Genomic DNA, 24877 nt, shown 5'->3' with positions numbered 1-24877 from the left:
CTCCACTGGACATGGATGTTGGCAGTTTGATCCCATACCTTCAGCCTGTTTCTGTCTTTCCCTAATGGGGTAGGGTTCTGGGGAAGTGAGACTTTGGGACACATTGATGAGGTCATCTGCCCAGGGAAATCAGGATGGTGTCATGGTAACATCTGCAACTTGGTGTCTGAAAGGGTTAAGATATAAAGCAGGACAAATTGTTTAATAGATAGGAAACCAAAGGTAGGAATAGAGCAGGTGAAATTAAAGGGTCTTCATGTGGGAAGAAACTGGGAAGTTTATTTTGGGTATGTTCCATGGGGCTCATAACTTTAGTGATTTTTGCTTATTCCTGATAGTTAATATGCAGGTGGTCTAAAAATACTGTTTGGGAAGATGTTGTTAGAGTCGAGAAAGCTGGCCTAGGGCAGAGAGTAGCTCCCAGACATGAGGAAAGTAAATAAATACCATTAACTGTTTATCCCATTGATCTGATTTAGGGCCCATGTATATTCACGTTTAGAACAGGAGCCTTGTTCTTTTTTTTCTTTTAATAAAATGGAGATATTGACAAGACCATAGGATAAGAAGGGTATAACTCCACACAAATTTCACCACCAGAACTCCCTATCCTCTCCTCTCCCCTGATAGCTTTCCTATTCTTTATCCTTCTGGGAATATGGATGTGGGATCATTATGAGGTGCAGAAGGTGGAAGGTTTGGCTTCTGTAACTGCTTCCCCAATTAACATGGGCATTGGCAGGTCAATCCATACTCCCAGTCTGTCTCTCTCTTTCCCTAGTGGGGCAGGGCTCTGGGGAGGAGGGGTTCCAGGACACATTGGTGGGGTCATGTGCCTGGGGAAGTTAGGTTGGCATCACAGTAGCATCTGGAACCTGGTGGCTAAAAAAGAGTTTATTTATAAGCAGAAAAAAATTTCTTCAATAATCATGAACCTAAAGGAAAGAATATTGCAGATGAATATTTGGGTCTCCATTTTGGGAAACGCTAGTAGGTTTATTTTAGGTATATTCCAAAGGGCCCATGACTTTACTAGTTTTTGCCTGAGTATGACAGCTAACATGCAGGTGGACCCAAGGTATTGTCTGGGGAGATGGTGTCATAGTTGGTAAAAAGACTAGAAAGTTGGATCAGGGAAGAGAGTAGCTCCCAAATATTAGAAAAAAAATGTATAAATATTATTAACTGTAAACCCCATTGATTTGAACTGGGCCCATATTCAGCACAGGAACCCATGTAACCTCTGCATCACTGTAGGTCTGAGCTCACATTCTGTGGTTGCGGCTAGGAACATTCCAGGTTGTACTAATTTCAGGACCCATCTTCTACTAGTGGTAGGGTATGTTGCCCAACCTCCCTTCAGAGAATGGAACAGTTCTTACCATTGCTGATCCACATTGAGGGCAAGGTCCTATAGGGGCCCACAAAGGGGTCCATTATGTTGTTCCTGATAGATATGACCAGTGACCACGGAGAAAGGGATCTGTTAGAGGTCTAGGCCCATCATGTCTGTGTAGGAATCCCAGGACTCCTTGATTAGGGCCCCAGGTGATGAGGTAGGAGCCTTATTCTTAAGGAACTCATTCTGTACTTAAAAGTTGATCTTCTGTGGCAGAAATGCAATGGCTCATCTTGATGCTGAGGTGAAGGAAGAATGGCTGAGAGAAGACCTCCAGTTTTACTTCATGAACCCTTGTGACAAATATCGAGCCAGAAACCAAATTCCATGGAAACTGGGTTTGCAGATCTTGAAGATCGTCATGGTCACCACACAGGTAATGTTTCTTACCTGTTTGTTTGGTTTGTTCCTTACCCAGAATGGAAGTGTTCATACATGTTCTGCCACTTAGCTTTTGTTCTGAGACATCCCCACACAAGTTCATAAAACTATAAAATTATATTGACACTGGGAGGCAGATGGTAAAGTCAAGTTCCATTTAGAGGGTGGCTTTGTTTTAGTAAGGAATTACAAGGTCATGAAGATGTTAATATAGATAAAGCACAAAGCTGCATTCAGGTGGTCATACTGGATTCTGTATCTGAATAAACACATCGGATGAATACCTCTTAGAATAACTTTTGTCCTTGAAATCTCTCATCTTTATTCAAAAACACCTTATTTAAAGACTTTGAAATCAGCATTTTTAATTACTATTTTGACTAGGCTTACAGAATGCTTCTCTCTGATTAATAGCAAGTGTTCAAAGTAAATATTAACCAGCCCCCCTCCCATACACACAGGCACTCCAGGCAGTGTCAAGATGGCACAGAGGCTACAGTGAGACCTTTAGTTCATAGTGTCGAACCCTTTGTCCCCAGTAGCACAGCTATCCGCGTTGTCATCTGATCTGTGAACCAGTTTATTCAGGAAGGCTTCCGCTTATGCAGCTACATTGGAAACATAGGCCTCTTTAAAACAGTGATTTGAGGCTGTTTGACTCTCTGCCAACCAGTCATCCTGCTGTCTGTGGAATAATGTAAACTCTACTGCTGGAGCAAGTAAATACCTTCCTAAAATGCTTCCATGCCATTTGAGAAATAAGAAGAGGTTCCTGCCCCAAAGCAACCGCATCTTCAGTTTGCATTGATAAAGAGGTCTTTTCATGATGACATGCTATACCAGTTCATCAAGTTTTAAGGTTAGCAAGCTACTTGGAAAGAAAAGGAAAGCTGAGAAGCAGGGCACTGCTCAATACACATTCAATGCTTAGTTTTTTTTTTGTTTTATTTTTTTTATTTTTAAATTTTTTATTTAAGAAAGGATTAGTGAACAAAAGCATAAGGTAGGAGGGGTACAACTCCACACAATTCCCACCACCCAATCCCCATAACCCACCCCCTCCCCTGATAGCTTTCCCATTCTCTATCCCTCTGGGAGCATGGACCCAGGGTCATTGTGGGTTGCAGAAGGTAGAAGGTCTGGCTTCTGTAATTGCTTCCCCGCTGAACATGGGCGTTGACTGGTCAGTCCATACCCCCAGTCTGCCTCTCTCTTTCCCTAGTAGGGTGTGTCTCTGGGGAAGTTGAGCTCCAGGACACATTGGTGGGGTCTTCAATCCAGGGAAGCCTAGCCAGCATCCTGGTGGCATCTGGAACCTGGTGATTGAAAACAGAGTTAACATATGAAGCCAAACAATTTGTTGAGCAATCATGGATCCCAAGCTTGGAATAGTGGAGAGGAAGTGTTAGGGAGGTACTCACTGCAAACTCTAGTGTAATCCTGCTTTCAGGTATATATTTTGCAGTAGTTTATGGATACGTGTGCACATAAGCTCTCTCTCACAGAAACTGGTGTATATCTAGGTTATGGGACTTTGTTAGAAAGTGAACTACCTGAGATGAAATTAGAGTGTACTATTAAAGGAAAGGTCTCACCCGAGTAATGAAGCTGAAGGGTTGTCATTCCACACATGAAGTCTCTGGATACAGTCTGAGGTGAAGCATGTTGAGATGGCAATCGTTGCTTTGGTTAGGCTGTGATCGGCGGATGCAATATTATTTGGTTTGGATTGGGAGATGCATACGGGAAAGTGGTCCCTATCCAAGGGTTCCAGGACTGGGGGAAGTAGGGGCTCTATAGTGAAGATGTGAGGTTCCTGCTGTCTTAGGGTTCAAAAAGACAATCAATAGTTAATATTATTATCACATTACTTGTTAATTGGGTTAACTTTGAAAAGTTCCTTTGTTATGGTTTGCTGTACAGTACCCAGTATCTTGTATATAGCTGTGCTATTGGAAGATTCTAATCTACTTGGTCTAGGCTTTTGAGAGAGTCCGCATATCAAATACGTAGCCTATATATTAAAAAGATTCAGTTTGTCTTTTGAGAAACTTTGAGACATACAATTGATTTCCCCCTCTCATATTAATTAACTACTGATTTATATGTCTACATATTGCTAGGAGTGTACATAAACACCATTCCCACCACCAAAGGACTGTGACCCATCCCTCCCACCCACTCCCACCCCCCACTGGCCCAGGAAGCTACATGTCTACCCCTCACCACTGGGTTTTTACTTTGGTGCCCTACTTACAATTTGATCAGGTCCTGCTTTTAGTTTCCCTTTCAGATCTTCTAAGTCAGCTTCTGTTGATGAGTGGGATCATCCCATACTCATCTTTATCTTTCTGACTTAGTTCACTTAACATAATTCCTTCTAGCTCTGTCCAAGATGGGTCAGAGAAGGTGGGTTCATTGTTCTTGATAGCTGCATAGTATTCCATTGTGTATATATACCACAGCTTTCTCAGCCACTCATCTGTTGTTGGGCACCTGGGTTGCTTCCAGGTTTTAGCTATTATGAATTGTGCTGCTATGAACATAGGAGTACACACCTCTTTTTGGTTGGGTGTTATGGAGTCCTTGGGGTATAACCCCAGGAGAGGAATTACTGGGTCATATGGAAGGTCCATGTCTAGCCTTCTGAGAGTTTTCCAGACTGCTCTCCACAGAGGCTGTACCAATTTACATTCCCACCAGCAAAAGGGTTCCTCTGTCCCCACATCCTCTCCAGCAAATGTTGCTGCTGTCCTTTTTGATGTATGCCATTCTTACAGGAGTGAGGTGGTATCTTAGTGTTGTCTTAATTTGCATTTCTCTGACAATCAGTGACCTAGAGCAGTTTTTCATATGTTTGTTAGCCTTTTGGATCTCCTCTGTGGTGAATGTTTTGTTCATTTCCTCTGCCCATTTTTGGATGGGGTCATTTGCTTTTTTGGTGCTAAGTTTGCTGAGCTCTTTATATATTTTGGTGATTAGTTTCTTGTCTGATGTCTGGCATGTGAAGATCTTCTCCCATTCTGTGAGGGGTCTCTGTTTGTTTAATAGTTTCTTTGGATGTGCAGAAGCTTTTCAATTTGATGTAGTCCCATTGGTTTGTTTCTGCTTTGGTCTTCCTTGCAATTGGGTTTGATTCATCAAAGATGTCCTTGAGGTGTATGTGGGAAAGTGTTTTACCAATGTTTTCCTCTAAGTATTTGATTGTTTCTGGTCTGACATCTAGGTCTTTGATCCATTTGGAGTTGATTTTTGTTTCTGGTGAGATAAAGTGGTTCAATTTCATTCTTCTGCATGTTTCAACCCAGTTTTCCCAGCACCATTTATTGAAGAGAGCCTCCTTTTTCCATTTAATCCTCTGGGCCCCCTTATCAAAGATTAGATGCCCATAGGTGTTGGGATTTACTTCTGGGCTTTCAATTCTGTTCCACTGGTCTGTGTGCCTATTTTTGTTCCAGTACCATGCTGTTTTGATGATGATGGCTTTATAATATAGTTTAAGGTCTGGGAGTGTGATGCCTCCATTTCTCTTTCTTTTCCTTAAGATGGTTTTGGCAATTCTAGGTGTTTTCAGGTTCCAGATAAATGATTGTAGAAGAAGCCTGGTGTAACTTTGATTGGTATTGCATTAAATTTGTATATGGCTCTGGGGAGAATATTCATTTTGATGATATTTATTCTTCCAACCCATGAGCATGGGATATCTTTCCATTTCTTGGTATCAGTTTCTATCTCCTTGAGTAGCGACTCATAGTTTTCAGCATACAAGTCTTTCACTTCTTTGGTCAACTTTATTCCTAGGTATTTGATTGATTTTGCTGAAACAGTAAATGGGAGTGATTTCTGGATGTCTTCTTCTTCAGATTTAGTGTTTGCATAAAGAAATACCACTGATTTTTGTACATTGATTTTGTAGCCTGATACCTTGCTATATTGCCTAATAACTTCCAGTAATTTTCTGCTGGATTCTTTAGGTCTTTCTATGTATACTATCATATCATCTGCAAATAGTGAGAGCTTGACTTCTTCCATTCCAATCTGTATCCCTTTGATTTCTTTCTCTTGCCTGATTGCTATGGCAAGAACTTCCAATACTATGTTGAAGAGTAACGGTGACAGTGGACAGCCCTGTCTAGTCCCCGATCTGAGGGGGAATGCTTTCAGCTTCTGTCCATTGAGTATGATGTTGGCTGTAGGTTTGCTATATATAGACTCCACTATCTTGAGGAATTTCCCATCTATTCCCATTTTTTGTAGAGTTTTGAGCATGAATGGGTGTTGGATTTTGTCAAAGGCTTTCTCTGCATCTATTGAGATAATCATGTGGTTTTTGGCTTTGCTTTTATTGATGTGATGAATGACATTGATTGATTTACGGATGTTGAACCAGCCTTGCATTCCTGGGATGAATCCCACTTGGTCATGATGAACAATCTTTTTGATGTGTTGCTGTATCCGGTTGGCCAAGATCTTGTTTAATAGTTTGGCATCTATGTTCATCAGAGATATTGGTCTGTAGTTTTCCTTTTTTGTTCTGTCCCTATCAGCTTTTGGTATCAGGGTGATGTTGGCTTCATAAAAGGTGGAAGGGAGTATTCCTGTTTCTTCAATCTTATGGAATAGCTTAAGAAGTATGGGTATTAACTGTTTCCTGAAAGTTTTGTAGAATTCGTTTGTGAAGCCATCTGGTCCAGGACTTTTGTTGTTGGGGAGATTCTTAATAATGGTTTCAATTTCTTTGTCTGTGATTGGTGCATTTAGATTTTGTAGTTCTTCTTGGTTCAGTTTTGGAAGTGCATAGGTTTCTAGGAATTGTTCCATTTCTTCCAGATTCTCTAGCTTGGTGGCATATAGTTCTTTATAGAAGTTTCGCAGAATTCTCTGGATTTCTGTGGTGTCAGTTGTGATATCTCCTGTATCGTTTACAATTCTATTAATTTGAGTCTTCTCTCTTTTTTGTTTGGTGAGTCTGGCTAGGGGTTTGTCAATTTTGTTTAATCTTTCAAAGAACCAACATTTGGCTTCATTGATCTTTTGTATGGTTCTTTTATTTTCGATGTTGTTTATTTCTGCTCTAACTTTAGTGATTTCTGTCCTTCTGGTTGCTTTAGGGTTCCTTTGTTCCTCTTCCTCTAAGTCCTTGAGGTGTGTAGTAAGGTCGTTCATTTGGGCTTCTTCTTGGTGTTTAATATGTGATTGTATGGTTATAAGTTTCCCTCTCAGTACTGCTTTCGCTGTGTCCCAAATATTTTGATAGGTTGTGTCTTCATTTTCATTAGTTTCCAGGAACATTTGAATTTCCTGTTTGAGTGAGTCTCTGACCCAGTGGTTCTTAAGGAGCATGTTGTTTAGTTTCCAAATTCTATGTCTTTTAATAATCTTCCGTTTGTTGTTAAAGGTTAGTTTTACTCCACTGTGGTCTGAGAAGATACTTGGAATGATTTCAATGCTCTTGAATTTATTGATGCTGTCTTTGTGGCCTAACATGTGGTCTATCCTTGAGTATGTGTTATGTGGATTTGAAAAGAAGGTGTATTCCAGTTTTTTGGGGTGGAGGAGTCTGAAAATGTCCAAGAGGTCTAGTCTGTCAATCTCTTCATTCAATTCTCTTGTATCTTTATTGGTTCTCTGCTTTGTTGATCTGTCTAAGTGTGAGAGTGGGGTATTGAAGTCTCCCACTATTATTGTATTACTATTGATGTATTTTTGAAATTCTTTCAGTAGATGCTTAATGTATTTAGATGGTCCCTCGTTGGGTGCATAGATGTTAATAATTGTTAAGTCTTCTTGGCTGATTGATCCTCTAATCATTATGTAATGTCCTTGCCTATCTTTTATTACTTTATTTAATTTAAAATCTATCGTGTCTGAGATGAGAATGGCTGTTCCTGCCCTTTTTTGTGGACCGTTAGCCTGTATGATAGTTTTCCATCCTTTCACTTTAAGTCTGTGTTTATCTTGTTGTGACAGATGGGATTCTTGCAAGCAGCATATGGTTGGGTTATGTTTTCTGATCCATCCCCCCACCCTGTGCCTTTTGATGGGCGAGTTTAAGCCATTGACATTTATTGATATTATGGATTTAATGTATTGTAGTGCCATTGTCCTGAAAAACAATTTGTTTACTCTGATATATTGCAAGTATTATAGTGATGTTCTTGTTTATAAGAGGTCTTTTAGTACCTCTTTCAGGGCCGGCTTGGTGATAGTTGCCTCCTTTAACTGTTGTTTGTCTAAGAAGGTTTTGATCCCTCCATCTAGCTTGAATGAAAGTCTAGCAGGATATATTATCCTTGGTTGAGACCCTTTTTCATTCAGGGCTCGATAGATATCTTGCCACTCCCTTCTGGTTTTTAGAGTTTGAGTTGAGAAATCTGCAGATAGTCTTATGGGTTTTCCCCTGTATGTGACTTTTTGTTTCTCTCTTGCAGCCTTTAGGATCCTTTCTTTATCCTTACTTCTTCTCATTGTGACTATGATGTGTCTTGGTGTCTTCAGGTCTGGGTTGATTCTATTTGGTACTCTCTGGGCCTCTTGAACCTTGATATCCTTTCTGTTATTCAGGTCTGGGAAGTTTTCTTGTATTATTTCCTCTAGAATGTTTTCTTCCCCTTCCTCTCTTTCTTCCTCTGGCAGGCCAATTATACGAATGTTACTTCTTTTGAGATCATCCCATATGTCTCTGTTGTTGTTTTCAGTGTCTCTCAATCTCTTTTTAAGCTCTTTCACCTCTTTCTTAGTTTTCTCTAACTCATCCTCTGTCTGACTAATTCTGTTTTCTGCTTCTGTTAGCCTGCTTTCCCTTGCCTCAGCTTCTTTATTCATTACAGCTATTTCAGCTTTCAGTTCTCTAATTGTCTCAAGATAATCAGTATTTTCCTTGGAGGTCTCAACTGTTGTTTCCCTAATACTGCCATTCCTTTCCTCCAATGTTGTTTTCATTTCTGTGATTAATAAGTTTATTATTGCTTGCATACTTTTCTTATCTATGGTTACTTCTGACTGATTTCTGGTTTCTTCTGGGCTGTTGTCTTCATTCATTGGGGTAGCAGTTTTATTTGTTTTTGATCTACCCATTTTTTTGATTTATGTGTTTCTCTTTTTTTTTTATGCTCTGTTGTTCCTCAGTTGTTGTGTTTTGAGCACAAGTAACACTGTACTAAATACCTTTATGACAATTGCACTCACCAACCTCCGGAATAACTAGCAACTGAAGTAAGTATTGAAGGAGTTTAATCGTTACCAGTTAGCCAAACAATTTATCCAGACCGTGAAAAAATAGTAACCAAATCCCAGTGAAGAAAGAGAAAAGAAAGAGAGGATAGCAAGAATAGACAGTTATGCAAATCTACTATCCAGTGTATATTCTAGGGGTAACAAGAGTGTAAAGGGAACTAGAGCAGAGATACACACATAGAGAGTCCACTCTGGGTCAGATTTCTTCCCCAAAGTAATTCACAAATTCAGAAAGGCAAAGAAGAAAGAAGTGTATGACAAGATTAAAAAAAAAAAGAGATAGAGAGAGATAAGAGATAGAAAAGGGAGAAGATAAGAAGAAGAGTTGTAATTAAAGAGCAGTGCGAGGAACTTCCCAAATGTGTATCAGTGAATTAAAAAAAAAAAAAAAAAACACCCTGTTTGGTGGTATGGGGTATCCTGCTAGTAGCTGGTCCCAGGCACTGCTTATGGGGGCGGGGGCGGCGGAAAGGATGTATGCTTGAAAATTAAAAGGAAGAAAAAAGAATTTTTTTCCCCTACTCTAATTCTTAACCCAAATTAAGTTTTAGACACCTCCTTGTTGTCACCGCTATGGCCCCTTATTGGCTGGCCTGCTAAAGGCAGAAAATCCTATTGTTTACACGAGATGTGTCCGGAGCTCCAAGGCTAGCCGCTTCTCAGTCCTCCATCTTCTAGGAAACCCCCCCCTCCAGACTTTTTTAAAGGATTTCTCAAAAATGAAAACTAGCTCCAACTCCTTTGATCCAATGAGAGCTATACTCAAGAAGTCTTTGGATCCGCCCTCAGGGTCGCGGTGGACTCTGGGGACTCCCAAGAGGAAGCCCCCGAGCTAAAGTGCTCTCTCCGGGTCCTCTGCCCGCTGCGCTCTGCAACCGGCGGAGGAGCCGTCTTCCTGGGCGGGCGGAGGACAATGCCCGGCGCACTCGCCTTGCCCGGCGCCGCCTGGGAATTCTGGCGCCCCGCTAGTCCATGTCACCTTTACTCTAATTCTTAACCCAAATTAAATTGTAATCACTTCTTTGGTGTCCCCCCTTATTGACTGGCCTGCTAAAGGCAGAAAATCCTACCGTTGCCGACGATGCGATCAGAGCACTCGCTGTTAGCGACTTCTCAGGCCGCCATCTTCCTAACTCCTCCCTGTTTTTTTTTTTTTTAAACCAGGTAGTGGTATACCTGGTTGAGCGCACATGTTACAATGCACAAGGACAATGGTTCAATTCCCCATCCCCACCAGGGGTATTTTCATGCTGCAGCTCTCACTCTTGCTCTAATCCTCTCTCTCTCTTTCATACACACACACACATATATGCACACACACAAACATACACACAACTTCCTCAATCTCTTCCTCCCCTCCTTTCTGTTTCTACTCAATAAATAATAAATAAAATATTAAGAAATGTTTCTATCTGCTAATATGTCAACAACTACATTGTAAACCATTAACCACTTACCCTCATAAAGTGACTTGACCAAAAATAAATAAATAAATAAATAAGTAAAACCCTTTTTCAGTTTAATTTTTTATTTGAAGTTTTAATTTTGGCAACCTAAAATTGATGTATTATTAGTATTTCTTGGAAGGAGATGAAATAATGCCCCGCTTTGTTATAATACATTAACTACGATATATATATATCTTATATACATAATTATGGATATATATGGATATATATGGATATCCATATTATGGATATATATATGGATATATATTATGGATATATATATATATAATATATAATATATATAATTATATATATTATATAATTATATAATATATATAATTATATATATGATATATATTATGGATATAATTATATATATCATTCTTCTTAGGATTTTTTTTTCTTTTGCCTCCAGGGTTGTTGCTGGGGCTCAGTGCCTATACCATGAATCCTCTAGCTCCTAGAGGCTATTTTTTTCCCTTTCTGTTGCCCTTGTTGTTTTTTATCATTGTGTGGTTATTCTTATTGTTATTGATGTCATTGTTGTTAGATAGGACAGAGAGAAATGGAGATAGGAGGGGAAGACAGAGAAGGGGAAAGAAAGATAAACACCTGCAGACCTGCTTTACCGCTTGTGAAGAGACCCCCCCCCCCGCAGGTGGGGAGCTGGGGGCTCAAACTGGGATCTTTGAGCCGGTCCTTGCGCTTTGTGCCATGTGTGCTTAACCTGCTGAGCTACCACCAACACCCAAACCCTATTTTCTTTTCTATTTTATGTTATTTCTTTTTTAAAAATTATTTTTATGGTACATAGACAGAGAGAAGTTGAGAGGGTATGGGAGATAAACAGGGAAAGAGAGAGACACCTGCAGCACTACTTCACCACTTGCAAAGCTTTTCCTCTGCAGGAGGGGACCAGGGGCTTGAACCTGGGTCCTTGAGCATGGTAATATGTGAGCTCAACCAGGAGTACCACCACCTGGTTCTGAACCCTATTTTCCACAGAAGAAAATATTGGCTTAATGGGGTGGGCAGTGACACACTTAGTAGAGTGCACATGTTATCATGGGCAAGAACTAGGGTTCAAGTCCCTGGTCCCTACCTGTGCACAGTGGGGGTGGTGGTTAGTGACGTAATGCTATAGGCATCTTTCTAACATCCCCTTCCCTAGTGAGTCCTATCTATCAGGCTCTAACCAATAATTAAATATAATATTTAAAAAATATAGCCCGGGACTCATAGATTTCCATGGCCCCCTTCATCTTTTCCCCAGGTTTTTACCTACTATTTCCTACCTGAATCCTTGCCTGAATTTCCTCCTCCAACTTCAGGGTGATTCATTTTTCTCTTTCACCAGCTACATCTAACCACTGCCCCAACAGATGTTTTCTTGGTTCACTAGAACCTTTTCTTGTCTATGTCATGACTTTTTTAAACTGAATTGTTAATAGTTCTGGGAGTTTCTAATTTACTTTGGTGTGAGTGTGCCCTGTCTCCCCTAACATAATTGGGAAGAATGAAACTTGTATAGCCTCATTCATATAAGTTTTGTTACTTTGGTGGCATCTAATTGGAGCAGAATTCTGAAATATTTTTTCTTCTTTCAAACCCCCAATCTTCTTTGTGCATTCCACACTCAAGTCAAATGGGACAGGCAATATCTTATCATGGGTACCAAGAGGAAAACTTTATTTTTAGACATCCATGCCGGGCTGACTTCACGGGCAGGAGAGAGAGATGCCCAGGGACTCATGGCTGAGTGGTACGCAGTTCAGTCTTTATTCATGTGGAACACAGCACAATCTAAGCTATCTCTAATCACAATCCTGTCCTTATATATCCTGAGGTGGAAGTGTCAGGTCCGAAGAGGATGTACGTAGGATAGGGGGTGGGGAGAAGGAAAAAGTGTGCAAAACAGTGATGATTAAACCAATGCCCTGAAGGCAGGGCGGTGCTTAGTTAACAGTGGTTATATAAATAGAATACAGTGTTAAGTAGGGGGGATTAAACCAATGAAACAGAAGGGGTCTTAGAAGCAGAATTTAGAAGCAGACCAACACATCCCTACACTATATTCTGTACATTCTGTGGTAATGTGTGCTTTAAGGAGAGGTGTCTACATATATTTTTTTTTGCTTGTTTTATTTGCTCCTTCCCATATGCATTGTATAGTGTTAGGCTGGAATCTTGTTTTGATGTGGTACAGAACATTTTCTCCTATGTTGATTCTATAGCTAGGGTTTAAATTCACAATGTTTGTAAGATTTTACTCAATAATTATATTTATTTATTTATTTGTTGTAGAATCTGGACCTTGTGTGGGTGTAATTCTACCACTGATTTGATTTTGCTTATTCAGACATTAAGAGAAAGAGACAGAGAGGGAGAGGGAAAGAGAAGAGAGGCCCTAGTATCTCTCTCACATCTGTGGAGCCTTCCCTGGTACTCTGCGTGGTTCTGAGGCTCAAACCCAGCATTTTTGATGTGATAAGGAGACAGTCCAGCAGGGTGGTCTACATGCTGGCTCCTCATTATTATTTTTATTTCTTACATCCTCAAAAAATTTCAAGACATTGTTGGTGGGCACAGATTCTTTTTTTCCTTTTTCTTCTTTCTGCTACCTTGTGTTAAAAAAAAAATACATCCATTGGAATTTGAATCCCTGAGAGAACTCACTCTGTAAAAAAACACATTGTCATATACAGAGACTGATGTCTGAACCACTGACCACACAAAGGGGAACCCTTGTGAGTGATGGAACAGTATTATGCTGTCTCCTTCTCCCTTTGTCTCTCTTCCTTTATATAAAAACAACAAGCCCATCAACAGGGGTCAGGTGATGCTGCATCTGGTTAAGTACATGTGACTATGCACATGGACCCAGGTTCAAGTCCTTCTCCCTGCAGGGGACATGGTTCATGGGCAGGGAAGCTGGTCTGCAGGTATCTTTCTTTATTTCTATCTTCCCCTCCCTCCCCTCTCAGTTTCTCTCTGTATTATGAAATAAAGAAAATAAAATTAGGGAAAAGTGGCCACAGGGATTTATTGTGTAGATACCAAGCCCCAGTGATAATCCTGGTGGAAAATAAAAAAATCTGCCAAAACCTGGAAGCAACCCAGGTGTCCCACAACAGATGAGTGGCTGAGCAAGTTAGGTATATATACACAATGGAATACTACTCAGCTATAAAAAATGGTGACTTCATTATTTTCAGCCAGTCTTGGATGGAGCTTGAAAAAAATCATGTTCAGTGAAATAAGTCACAAACAGAAGGATGACTATGGGATGATCTCACTCTCAGGCAGAAGTTGAAAAACAAGATCAGAAGAGAAAACACAAGTAGAACCTGAACTGGAATTGGTGTTTTGCACCAAAGTAAAAGACTCTGGGGTTGGAGGGGGGAAAAATACAGGTCCAAAAAGGTTGATAGAGGACCTAGTGGGGGTTGTGTTGTTATATGGAAAACTGGGAGACTTTATGCATGTACAACCTATTGTATTTACTGTTGGATGTAATTCCCCTAATAAAGAAATTTTAAAAATATTAGTCTCCCAATAAAGAAATTAAATTTAAAAAATGTCTACCAATAGCAACGAATTATGGAAAATTACATACACATATACATACATGCATATATGCATATATAATTATATAATATATACATTTGTATTTGTATAATATATACATACAGGCACTTACATATTTACATACATAACATCTGGCCAGTTCTGACATCTCCTTACTTTAGATCTTCAAGGAATTTTGCTTTATCGGGGCAGGAAGGTGAATTCTCAGGGTTTCTCATCCATTCTAAGACATGATTTGGTAGTCCCAATGCTCACCTGATGCTGGGCCATAGCTGTGGATTTCAGTTTGAACAGAAGAATGTCAGCAATGTCTTGGTACTGATGTCAGATGAGGGTAGTCCCAAGTAGAAATCATGGCTCCTTGTTCTCCCATTCCCATTTGCACTGATGAGATGGTGGCCTCAAATGTCAGTCATTTGTATGTCAGTTTCTTGGTCAAGATATCCAGTTCCCAGTTAGGTTTTTTTTTTTTTGGTGGAGGTGGTGGTGGTGGTGGAGGAAGATATTTCTTTACCTTAACTGGGAGCTTGAGGAGAGTAGAGTAGGTTTGTTCTACCCACTTCTAGAGTGAAGTTGGTAACATTTCAGTTTGAGAGGTAACCAGTTAAGAGAATGAGTGGTGAGAAGCCAGGTGGTAATGACCCTGGTTAAGTGCACTCATTACAGTGCTCAAGAGCTGGGTTCTAGCCCCTGGCTTCAGGGGGGTTGCTTCACAAGCGAGTGGTGAAGCAGGTCTACAGGTGTCTGTCTTTCTCTCCTCCCTCTGTCTTCCCCTCCTCTCTCAATTTCTCTCTGTCCTATCCAACAACAATGACATCAATAGCAACAACAATAATAACCATAACAATGATAAAACAAGGGCAACAAAAAAGGGGGAAAAAATAACATTCAAGAGCAGTGGATTCATGGTGCAGGCACCGAGCCCCAGCAATAACCCTGAAGGCAAAAAAAAAAAAAAAATTCCAAAGGCAAATTTCTCAGCTGGTGGAAATTAAATAGCATAATAAAAAAAATGACTTTGAAATTAATACTGAATTTTACTCAGTTGGATGGCTTAGGGTGAGTAGGATAGTAGTATCCATGGGTAGGAGAACAGGAAGCATATTTCCAGAGTTGCTAGTCAGTCAAGTAAGGCATGTAAAGTGGCTGAAGCAGTGCCCACAGTACTGTCATTACTGGTGAATGGTAACTGCTATTTTTCATTATTCAACCTTTATCAAAAACAAGGCAGAATTTAAAAACCACTCAACAAGTATTCAATTTGCACATGCTAATTCGCAGTTGCTTCATCTGAAAAGTTCATTAGTTGTTTTGTTTAGTGCCATGAAGTGTCATATTGAATCATGGCAGAAAGGCCAGTTACCTAGTTGAACTTACTGACTGCACACATGTTGAAAAGGCATCCCAATCTGTGTTGGCATTTTAGTTTGGTGGGGATATGAGGCAGATTCCCTGAAATGCTAGTCTTACAGAGCAAATGAGCTGAGGTGAAGGGGGAGCGTGCAGAGGGCGGGGCATACAGGGCTTTGGCTTCTCTAAGCAAAGTCTCTGCTGTATCGTATGTCTATACATAAGCACGAGAAAGAGCTTGGATATAGATAGCTGTGTATGTCATTTCTTGTTTTCCTTTTTTCTTTTTTTTCCCGATCTTTGGATAGAACAGAGAGAAATTGAGAGAGGAGGGGAAGATAGAGAGGGAGAGAGAAAGACACCTGCAGACCTGCTTCACCACATGTAAAGAGACAGCCCCCCACACAGGTGGGGAAACGGGGGGTGCGGGGGCGGGGGTGATCCTTGCCTGGGTTCTTGTGCTTTGTTATTATGTGCGCTTAATCCTGTGTGACAAGGCCCAGTCCCAGTTAGTTTGTTTTTTTCTTGGTAAACATTTAGTGTCTGCTAAGTTGCAAAAAGAAGACGTAAAGGCAGAAAGAACAGTCTCTCCTGGTGAATCTTATGCTAGGACACAATATAAGGGAGGAAAATGAGAAGGTATGAATGGGTGTGCATTCTGTAGTTAAAGCAAGTCCTTTATTTGTTTATGCTTTTGTTTCTGCATCACCAATCTGGGAGTGAGAGCTGGAGAGAGGAACATCTTACATGAGACTTGCTGAAGGGCCTTCAGAACAGCTGATGTGGACAGTTCTCTGCTTTGCCATGTGCACAACCCAAGTTCAAGCTTCAGTGCTGTGATGTCTTACATTGTGTCTACCTCTCTGTCAAGAGAGAAAGAAAAGAAGAAAGAAAGAAAGAAAGAAAGAAAAAAAGAAAGAAAGAAAGAAAGAAAGGAAGGGAAAGAGCTGCTGCTGAATTCCTATAACTGAATTCCTTTCACAATTATTATTCCTTAGCTAAACCATATATTACTTTTCAAAAGCATCACTGGAAGTCATGTTCAAAGCATCGATGTGATTTTAAAATACTTACTATTTTTCAGTGTGAAATGAGTAAACACCAATTATTGCTTTATTAAAAACATCAATTTTTTAATAACAAAGCTCATTTTATATTGAGACATGAATGAAATTATGTTAAGGCTGCAGGTTTTTAAGTACATCAACTTTAAAAATTATTAGTGATTTAATAATGATCGACAAGATTGTAGGCACAATCCCATACAGTTCCCACCACCATATCCCTTCCCCTCCATTAGAAGTTTCCTATTGTTTATCCCTGTCAGAGTATGGGCCAGAGATCTTTATGGGGAGCAGAAGGTGGGGAGGGTCTGTTTTCTGTAATTGCTTCTCCACTGAACATGGGCATTGACAGGTCAATCCATACCCCCAGCTTATTTCTGTCTTTCCCTAGTGGGGTAGGGCTCTGGAGAGGTGGGGTTCCAGGACATATTGGTGAGGTTAAATACATCAACTTTTATTGCTTTCTTAGGAAAATAATAATTTACAAGACAGTTGTCACATGAGTATGATTTTTTTAAAAAAGTATTAGTTATTTAATAATGATTAACAAGATTGTAAGATAACAGGGGTACAATTCCATATAATTCCCACCACCAGAGTTCTGTGTCTCATCCTCTCCATTGGAAGCTTTTGTTTTCTTTATCCCTCTGGGAGTATAGACCAAAGTTCTTTATGGGGTGCAGAAGGTGGGAATTCTGGCTTTTATAATTGCTTCTCCCCGGACATGGATGGTGGCAAGTACGATTTTTAAAATATCTTCTCATGATAGGTGTGTTCACACAACTTCCACCAGCTGAAGTTCTCTTCATCATCATGCATCAATTTTTAAAACAATTTAAAATCCAAGTTTAAGCAAAAAAAAATGAATTCAGACAACTGCTTTGAATTGCTCCTTTTTCATGTTCTCCTTCCTTAAATACATGTAGGGTGACTAGTGTTTAGGAGTGTTTCCCAACTTCAGTCCATCTTGAATTGCTTAATAAGGTTGTTCTTTGGGACTTACATTTCAACCCTGACTCTACTAGCTAAAAGTAGAGAAGTGAGATTTTTTTTTCGTGCTAGTACTTATAGGTAAGAGTTAATTAAGTATCCTCACCTCTAATAAGACAGTATTTGCTTTCCCTCATAATTGGTAAGACGCATATGTTCCTATTCACTTTTCTTTTCCTAGCTTATTCGTTTTGGTTTAAGTAACCAGCTGGTGGTTGCCTTTAAAGAAGAAAACACTGTTGCATTCAAACACTTGTTTTTGAGAGGTTATTCTGGGACAGATGAAGATGACTACAGTTACAGTGTCTATACTCAGGAGGATGTCTATGAAAACATATTTTTTGCTATTAATCAGGTAAGTGTTTTGTTGTTAATGAACAATACTTTTTTTAGTGGAAATTGTTTTTTCATTATTTATTTATTCATTTAAAAATATTTTATTAATGTTTTAATAATGATTAACAAGATTATAAGATAACAGGAATACAATTCCATACAGTTCCCACCACCAAAGTTCCATGTCCCTTCCCCTCCATTGGAAGCTTCCCTATTCTTTTTTTTAATTATTATTTTTATATTTATTTATTTTCCCTTTTGTTGCCCTTGTTGTATTTCATTGTTCTAGTTATTATTGTTGTTGTTATTGATGTTGTCGTTGTTAGATAGGACAGAGAAATGGAGAACAGAGAAGATAGGACAGAGAAATGGAGAACAGAGACCTGCTTCACCGCTTGTGAAGTGACTCCCCTGCAGGTGGGGAGCCGGGGGCTCGAACCAGCATCCTTACACCAGTCCTTGAGCTTTGCACCACGTGTGCTAAACCCATTGAGCTACTGCCTCACTCCCAGCTTCCCTATTCTTTATCCCTGTCTGGGAGTATGTATCAAAATTCTTTATAGGGTGCAGAAGGTGGGAGGTCTGGCTTAAACAGAACAAATTGTTTAACAAGAACTCAAAGGTAGAAATAGAACAGATAGAATTAGAGGTGTTTGTGTGAAAAGAAGCTAGGAAGTCTATTTTAGGTATATTGCATGAGGCCTATGATTTTAGTAATTTTTGCTTGATTCTGAAAGCTAACATGGAGGTGGACTAAAAGTATTGAATGACCAATACTTTAAGAACATATTGATGAGGCCAGCGGGATAGCTCATCTGAGAAGGTGCCTGGTTCTCTATACATGTGACCCAGATTTGAGCGCAGCTCCCAACTCACTGAAGGAAGATTTTTGTGTTGTGGCCTCTTTCTCATTTTATTTTATTTTATTTTATTTTATTTTATTTCATTTCATTTCATTTCATTTCATTTTTTGCCTCAGGATTATTGCTGGGGCTCAGAGCAGGTACTATGAATCCATTGCTCATTGGTGGCCTTTTATTTTTTTAAAAAAACAACACAGTTTTTAAAATATTTATTTATTCCTTTTTGTTGCCATTGTTGTTTTATGTTGTAGTTATTATTGTTGTCTTTGGTATTGGATAGGACAGAGAGAAATGGAGAGAGGAGGGGAAGACAGAGAGGGGAAGAGAAAGACAGACACCTGCAGACCTGCTTCACCACCTGTGAAGCGACTTCCCTGCAGGTGTGGAGCTAGGGGCTCGAACTGAGTTCCTTAAGCCAGTCCTTGTGCTTTGCACCACATGTGCTTAATGCGCTGCACTACTGCCCAGCTTCCCCCCTCCCATTTTCCCCCTTCATTTTCTAGGACTGAGAGAAATTGAAAGGGGATGGGAGATAGAGAAAGACAGACACCTGCAGACCTGCTTCGCCACTCGTGAAGTGTTCCCCTTGCAGGTGGGGAATGGGGACTTGAAACTGGGTCCTTGTGCATATCCTTGCACATAGTACTATGTGTGCTTAACCGATGTGTCACTACCCAGGCCCCTGTGGGGTCTTTCTCTATCTTTCTCATTATTTTAAAATGCTGGCCTGGGGTGGCGAAGCCCTAGCTACAGCAATAATAAAATATAATAAATATGTGTTTTATTCCATTGCCTTAGCAAAAATTATAGCATATTAAAATATTCTAGTGCATATTGTGCATAGCCTCTCCATATTATTGCTATCTTACCACACAAAAGATCTTGCATATTTAAATTTTTCTTTAAGATTTAAACTTTTAACTATCCCCTCACACAAAAAATTCATTTTAATTAAGGAACAGGAAAACCTTCTTAATAGAAAGAGATAAGCAGTGGAATGTTAATGTAAGCTGTGGGATGTGGGTAGCTTGCGTCTTCAGCGGTATGTCAGAGAGTGATCATTACTAAAGAATAAAACAGGAGAGAAGATTTCAGTGCCTGCTGGTGCCCGTGTGCTGATGATGGTTATTTGTAGTTTTCACTGGGTAGGAAAGGAAGAACTCTCTGAGATTGTAATGCTTAAGTCAGGACCTGAAGGAGAGAGCCTAGCAGATGGGTAACTGAGGGTCCAGAGTGGCTATGAAAAGAGCTGGAGTCATCTGCCCGTTGCCCTCGTTTATGACTTATCGCACTTAACATAATACCTTCACGTTCCATTAAGTTCAAAGCAAAGGCAAGAATTTCATCTGTTTTAATAGCTGAGTAGTATGATCCACTGTGTTTATATGCTCCAGCTTTCATAGCTACTCATCTGCTATTGGACATCAGGGCAAAAGACTCTGGGGAAGGACAGATTGGGAGGGATTGTAAAGGATCATGGGATATTGATGTGCTCATATGCCAACAGCCATATTGTAAACCACAAGCCCTCAATTAAAATGACAGAGAGAGAGAGAGAGAGAGAGGTTGAGAGAGGATATGTGTGCCAGGAAGAAATGTGTCTGGGAAGCTCCAGACCTTGCCTGAAGGTCAGGATGACAATGCATGTTGGGATGGCGCCAGGCTAGTGGCAAGGCAGAGCCTCAGCTTTTGGGAAGGTGGCCTTTACAGTTCGCCCAATGGAAGAAAAATTACCTCTTGTTAGTTTACACTGATGAGTTGTATGGAGAAATATGACTGACACAATCAAATGTAGCAAAAAGTACACTCCATATATTATGTCTAATAAAACTCTTAACAATTTACAAATGTTTTTGATGAATTGTTTTTATAGTATCATCATCTAAAGAACCTATCGGTGGGGACTCTGGGATATGCAGAAAATGAAGACAATGAAATTGGCTTAAAAGTCTGTAAGCGGCATTACAAAAGAGGAACCATGTTGCCTTTTAACGAGACACTGGATATTGACAGCGACATTGAAATAGGTAAGGGACTGGTCATTTTATTGACCCCCTTGTCCTCTTCTGAGGTTCAGAGCAAACACCTCCTCATGGGGTGACCACCCAAATGGCAGAACGTTGCTTTCCTGAAAGCTAGCCTATTTGAGCAAGTTGCTTTAACATTTGCCTACAGAGGGTTCCTGCTCAGGAAACCGTGGTGCTTAGTGATTCAGCTTTAGACCTTTGCTGGAGCTCTTTCGTGTGACTTAAGAGTGTTAGTTTGGAGGTTAACAGGTGTTTCCTGTTTGTTTGGGTTTTTTTTTTCCCCCTTCCATAAAGGGATAGTTAAACTTTTCTGAGGAGGGGGGGATGGGTTTGTATTTATGAATCACTGTATTTAAATGCTTTGCATATATATTTTTTATTGTTTGCAAAATATACTTGTGCTCTTCAAAGGTAAATGGATGAGCAATTCATGTTCTTATCCAGGAGATTGCTTGAAAAATGTTAGCCTCAGGTAGAATTTTTTTGTGCCATTTTGTTAAAAATTCAAAAGCAGAGCACATATGACTGTGATGTTTGGTTTAGGGTACTGGGAAGGGGGATTGTCATTTGTTCAGTAAACCTTTGATGGAGCTCTGCTGTGCCCAAGGATTCAGCTTTATGTGTTGGAGTACCAAAAAGTTGATTAGTCCTGGCTCTTCCACTAACAGTTTGGGAGTAAGGGGTCTTATCAATAGCAGCAATTAAAATAGGAATTTCTTCACCCTACTAGGGAAAGAGAGAGGCAGGCTGGGAGTATAGATCGACCTGCCAATGCCCATGTTCAATGAGGAAGCAATTAACTAAGCCAGACCTTCCACCTTCTGCATCCCACAATGACCTTGGGTCCATACTCCCAGAGGGATAAAGAATAGGAAATTGATCAGAGGAGGAGATAGGATATGGAGTTCTAGTGGTAGGAATTGTGTAGTTGTACCCCTCTTATCCTATGGTTTTGTCAATGCTTCCTTTTTATAAATAAAAAATTTTAAAAAGACAATAGATAGTTATTGCTATAATCACATTATTTGGCAATTGGGTTAACTTTGAAATATCCCTTTGTTAGGATTTGCTGTATCATACACAACATCACCATAATTTATGTCCTTTGACATTATTTGTATATAGCTGTGCCACCGGTTGCTTCTGTTCTCCCTGGTCTAAGCTTTTAAGAGAGTCAACATATCAAAGACTCAGCCTATGATTATGACTCAGTCTGTGATTTTAAAAGTTTGAGACATTCAATCAATTTTCTCTCTCATATAGGAAAGCTATCAGGGGAGGGGATGGGATACAGAAATCTTGTGGTAGGAATTGTGTGAAGTTGTACGCCTCTTATCCTATTGTTTAGTCAGTGTTTCCTTTTTATAAATAAAAAATAAAAAATTGGAATTTCTTTTTTAAGATTTATTTATTTATTTGTTATGAGAAAGATAAGAGAAAGAACTAGATATCTCTCTGGTACAAGTGCTACTGAGGATTGAACTCAGGACCTGATGCTTGAAAGTCCAATCCTTTATCCACTGCACCACCTCCCAGACCACTGGAATTACTTTTTAAAATAAGAGTGTGACACAATTTTTTGGACTTTTTTTTCTCCCTATTATCTGATTTGAAGGCGCCTTGGTAGCATAACAGAAGAACTCCCCTCTACGACACATGTTGGAATTCTGTTTTCACAGGCTGCCTGTCTAGAGTTTCTTTGTGAATAAACGTGTCTCCTGCTCTTGACCTGGAAAGAAGCAACTCGCAAGCCAGCACCAGCAGGGGCTTCAAGTTGCTTTCAGAGACCCCACCCCCCCGCCACGAAAATGTCACTGGTCTTACTCTTTGAGAAGTTTCTGCTACTCTGAAACCTATTTCATAGTCAGCTCTTAGGGGCTAATTCTGTTTTAGTAAAATCATTTTTCCTGATGTTGTCAGTTATGTTTTTTTTGTATTCCTGTAACTGCCATTAGTGGAGCTTATGTACAGTGACTGACTGCCTGCTTCAAGGAAGTTGCTGCTGTGTGACTCAGTTACATGCATCACACTATACACCCCAGTGATTTATATGTTACTTTGCTTAATTGATCTTTCCTGGAAAAGAGGTTAAAGAAATGTAGCCAAAGTTACTATCAGTGACTAGTTAGTACATGCTGTGCTGAAGAACAAGATCTATTTCCTGACACTGGTGCCCTTGTTCAACTCCCTTCTATCAGAATATGAAATATTCTTTTTTTTTTTTTAGAATATGAAATATTCTTAAGCAAATGGAGACAAGTTGCTTATTCTTTTGACTTTAAGGGAGATGATGTAGTGAGATAATTGTCTTTGGTTTGTTAAATATGGGAATCTTTTGAAATGTTTATTCAAAAAATGTACAGAATGTTTTTTTTTAATTATCTTCTTAGTGATTTAATAATGGTTTTCAAGGGTATCAGATTAGGAGGATATAGTTCCACACCAAACTGACCACCAAAGTCCTGTCCCCCACCCCCACCCCACCACTCCCTAAGGATATATATATGAAATATTTTTTATATATACATAAAAAATATTTTTAAAAAATATTTTTGCCCTTGTTATTTTATTGTTGTAGTTATCATTGTTGTTACTGATGCAGTTGTTGCTGGATAGGACAGAGAGAAATGGAGAGAGGAGGGGAAGATAGAGAGGGGGAGAGAAGGTCGCTTGTGAAGCGACCTTCCTGCAGGTGAGGAGCGGGGGCTCAAACCGGGATCCTTGTACCGGTTCTTGTGTTTTGTGCCACCTGCACTTAACCCGCTGTGCTACCGCCTGACTCCCCTAAGGATGTTTTTTATTAAAAAAAAAAACTTGCTACTTGGGCCAGAGTAATTGTGTACCAGATAGGGTTGATGTCTCATCATGCAGATAGGACAGCCCCACATTGAAGCTGTCTGTCTTTGTTTGTATCTGGATGAAAGAGTGGCCAGAGAGGTAAAAATTACCACATATGTGAGGTCCCTACTCCACACACACACACAAATCAAGTTCTGTGGATTTAAGACTTAATTTTTTGGGATGCATTGGAAGTAGTCTATGGGTAACACAAACAGGAATTGAGTTTGTCTTCATTGGTGGGATGGGGTAGTTTAAGCAGGTGGGTTAGCAGTCGTTCTAAATTACTGGTTACACATTTCACAGTGTTTTCACTATTCAGAGAGTCCTTCTCTACTGTGCTCGGTGAAGTCACAGCCTGCTTAGTTGTTTTCCCAATGAGCTTATTGTATAATTAGCTGTGCAGTTTGAGCTAAGGATTTCCAGAGATTCATGCTGTGGACCCTTCCCTTTCTGTTTAGCTCTTGATCTACAACTTTTTTCTTTTTTTTCTCCCCCAGCCTCATTGGAAGGACTATGATGAGTCCTGTAAACAAGCAGGTAGACAAACTTTTTTTTTTTTTAACAACATTTAGATAACTATCATCCTAATATAGAGTTTCATCTTTGGTGACGTAGATTTTGAATTTCCATGTGCTCTTAGCATTGGCGATTCTGACTTTTCATTTTTTTTTTCCTGTTGTTTTATAAACACCTCTGGTCTGTCTCCCTTTGTCTTCATTTGCCCTGTGAGAGAATTGCTGTTCTAAGATAGTATCCATAGGAGAGATTCATTTGAGTGATGAGACTGCTTCACTAATACTGTCTCTTTTATTTGAAATTCTATTTGAAATTCGATGACACACTGAAGGCTTTTGGTATCCTTTAAGAAAAAAAAAAAAATCAGTTTTTAGGCTGTGCTGCCACCAAGTGCTTAGTGGTCAAAGTGACTAACACATAATGTGACTTCTGCATTTAGAGAAAACGTCGTTTTACAATTACAGGCACTGTAATAAGAAAGTTTAATAACAAAGCACATTTCATGAGGGAAATTTTATGTGTTCTGTGCTTAATGAAATAAATGCTGCTGTATTTTTGCGACCTTAAGATGCCATCATTTTTTAAAAGAAGATTCATATGTTTTAGAGATAATTAAAAGTGAAAGAAAAAAAAAAAAGACAGGGAAAATAGCATAGTGGTTATGTAGAAAGATTTTCATGCCTGAGGCCCCAAAGTCCCAGGCGTAGTCCCTCTGCCACCATTTGCTAGAACTCAGCAGTTCTGTGCTCTCTCTCTCTCTCTTGCTCTCTCTCTTTCTATCTCTCTCTCTATCTTTTGCATCTCTCTATCATTGAAATAAAACAAATAAAATAATTTT

The 24877-nt window shown here is 39.6% G+C and overlaps 1 protein-coding gene across 5 annotated transcripts in view; it reads left to right on the top strand.

Annotated features, from left to right (window-relative positions):
* The window catches only part of MCOLN2 (mucolipin TRP cation channel 2), a 75637-nt gene that overhangs the window by 15054 nt on the left and 35706 nt on the right, over positions 1–24877 (top strand). For 4 of the 5 annotated variants that reach the window (XM_060202264.1, XM_060202263.1, XM_060202261.1 and 1 more), the window contains exons 2-4: positions 1616–1775; positions 17638–17811; positions 20529–20682. In XM_060202264.1, the coding sequence (XP_060058247.1) occupies positions 1616–1775; positions 17638–17811; positions 20529–20682 (488 nt within the window). The remainder of the gene's footprint in view (positions 1–1615; positions 1776–17637; positions 17812–20528; positions 20683–24877) is intronic. The other variant, XM_060202262.1, reaches the window with a different exon arrangement.

Source organism: Erinaceus europaeus, chromosome 11 (assembly GCF_950295315.1).
Source record: "Erinaceus europaeus chromosome 11, mEriEur2.1, whole genome shotgun sequence".
Classification (NCBI taxonomy): domain Eukaryota; kingdom Metazoa; phylum Chordata; class Mammalia; order Eulipotyphla; family Erinaceidae; genus Erinaceus; species Erinaceus europaeus.
Note: the sequence above shows the minus strand (reverse complement) of the source record. Positions and strands in the feature narration are given on the sequence as shown.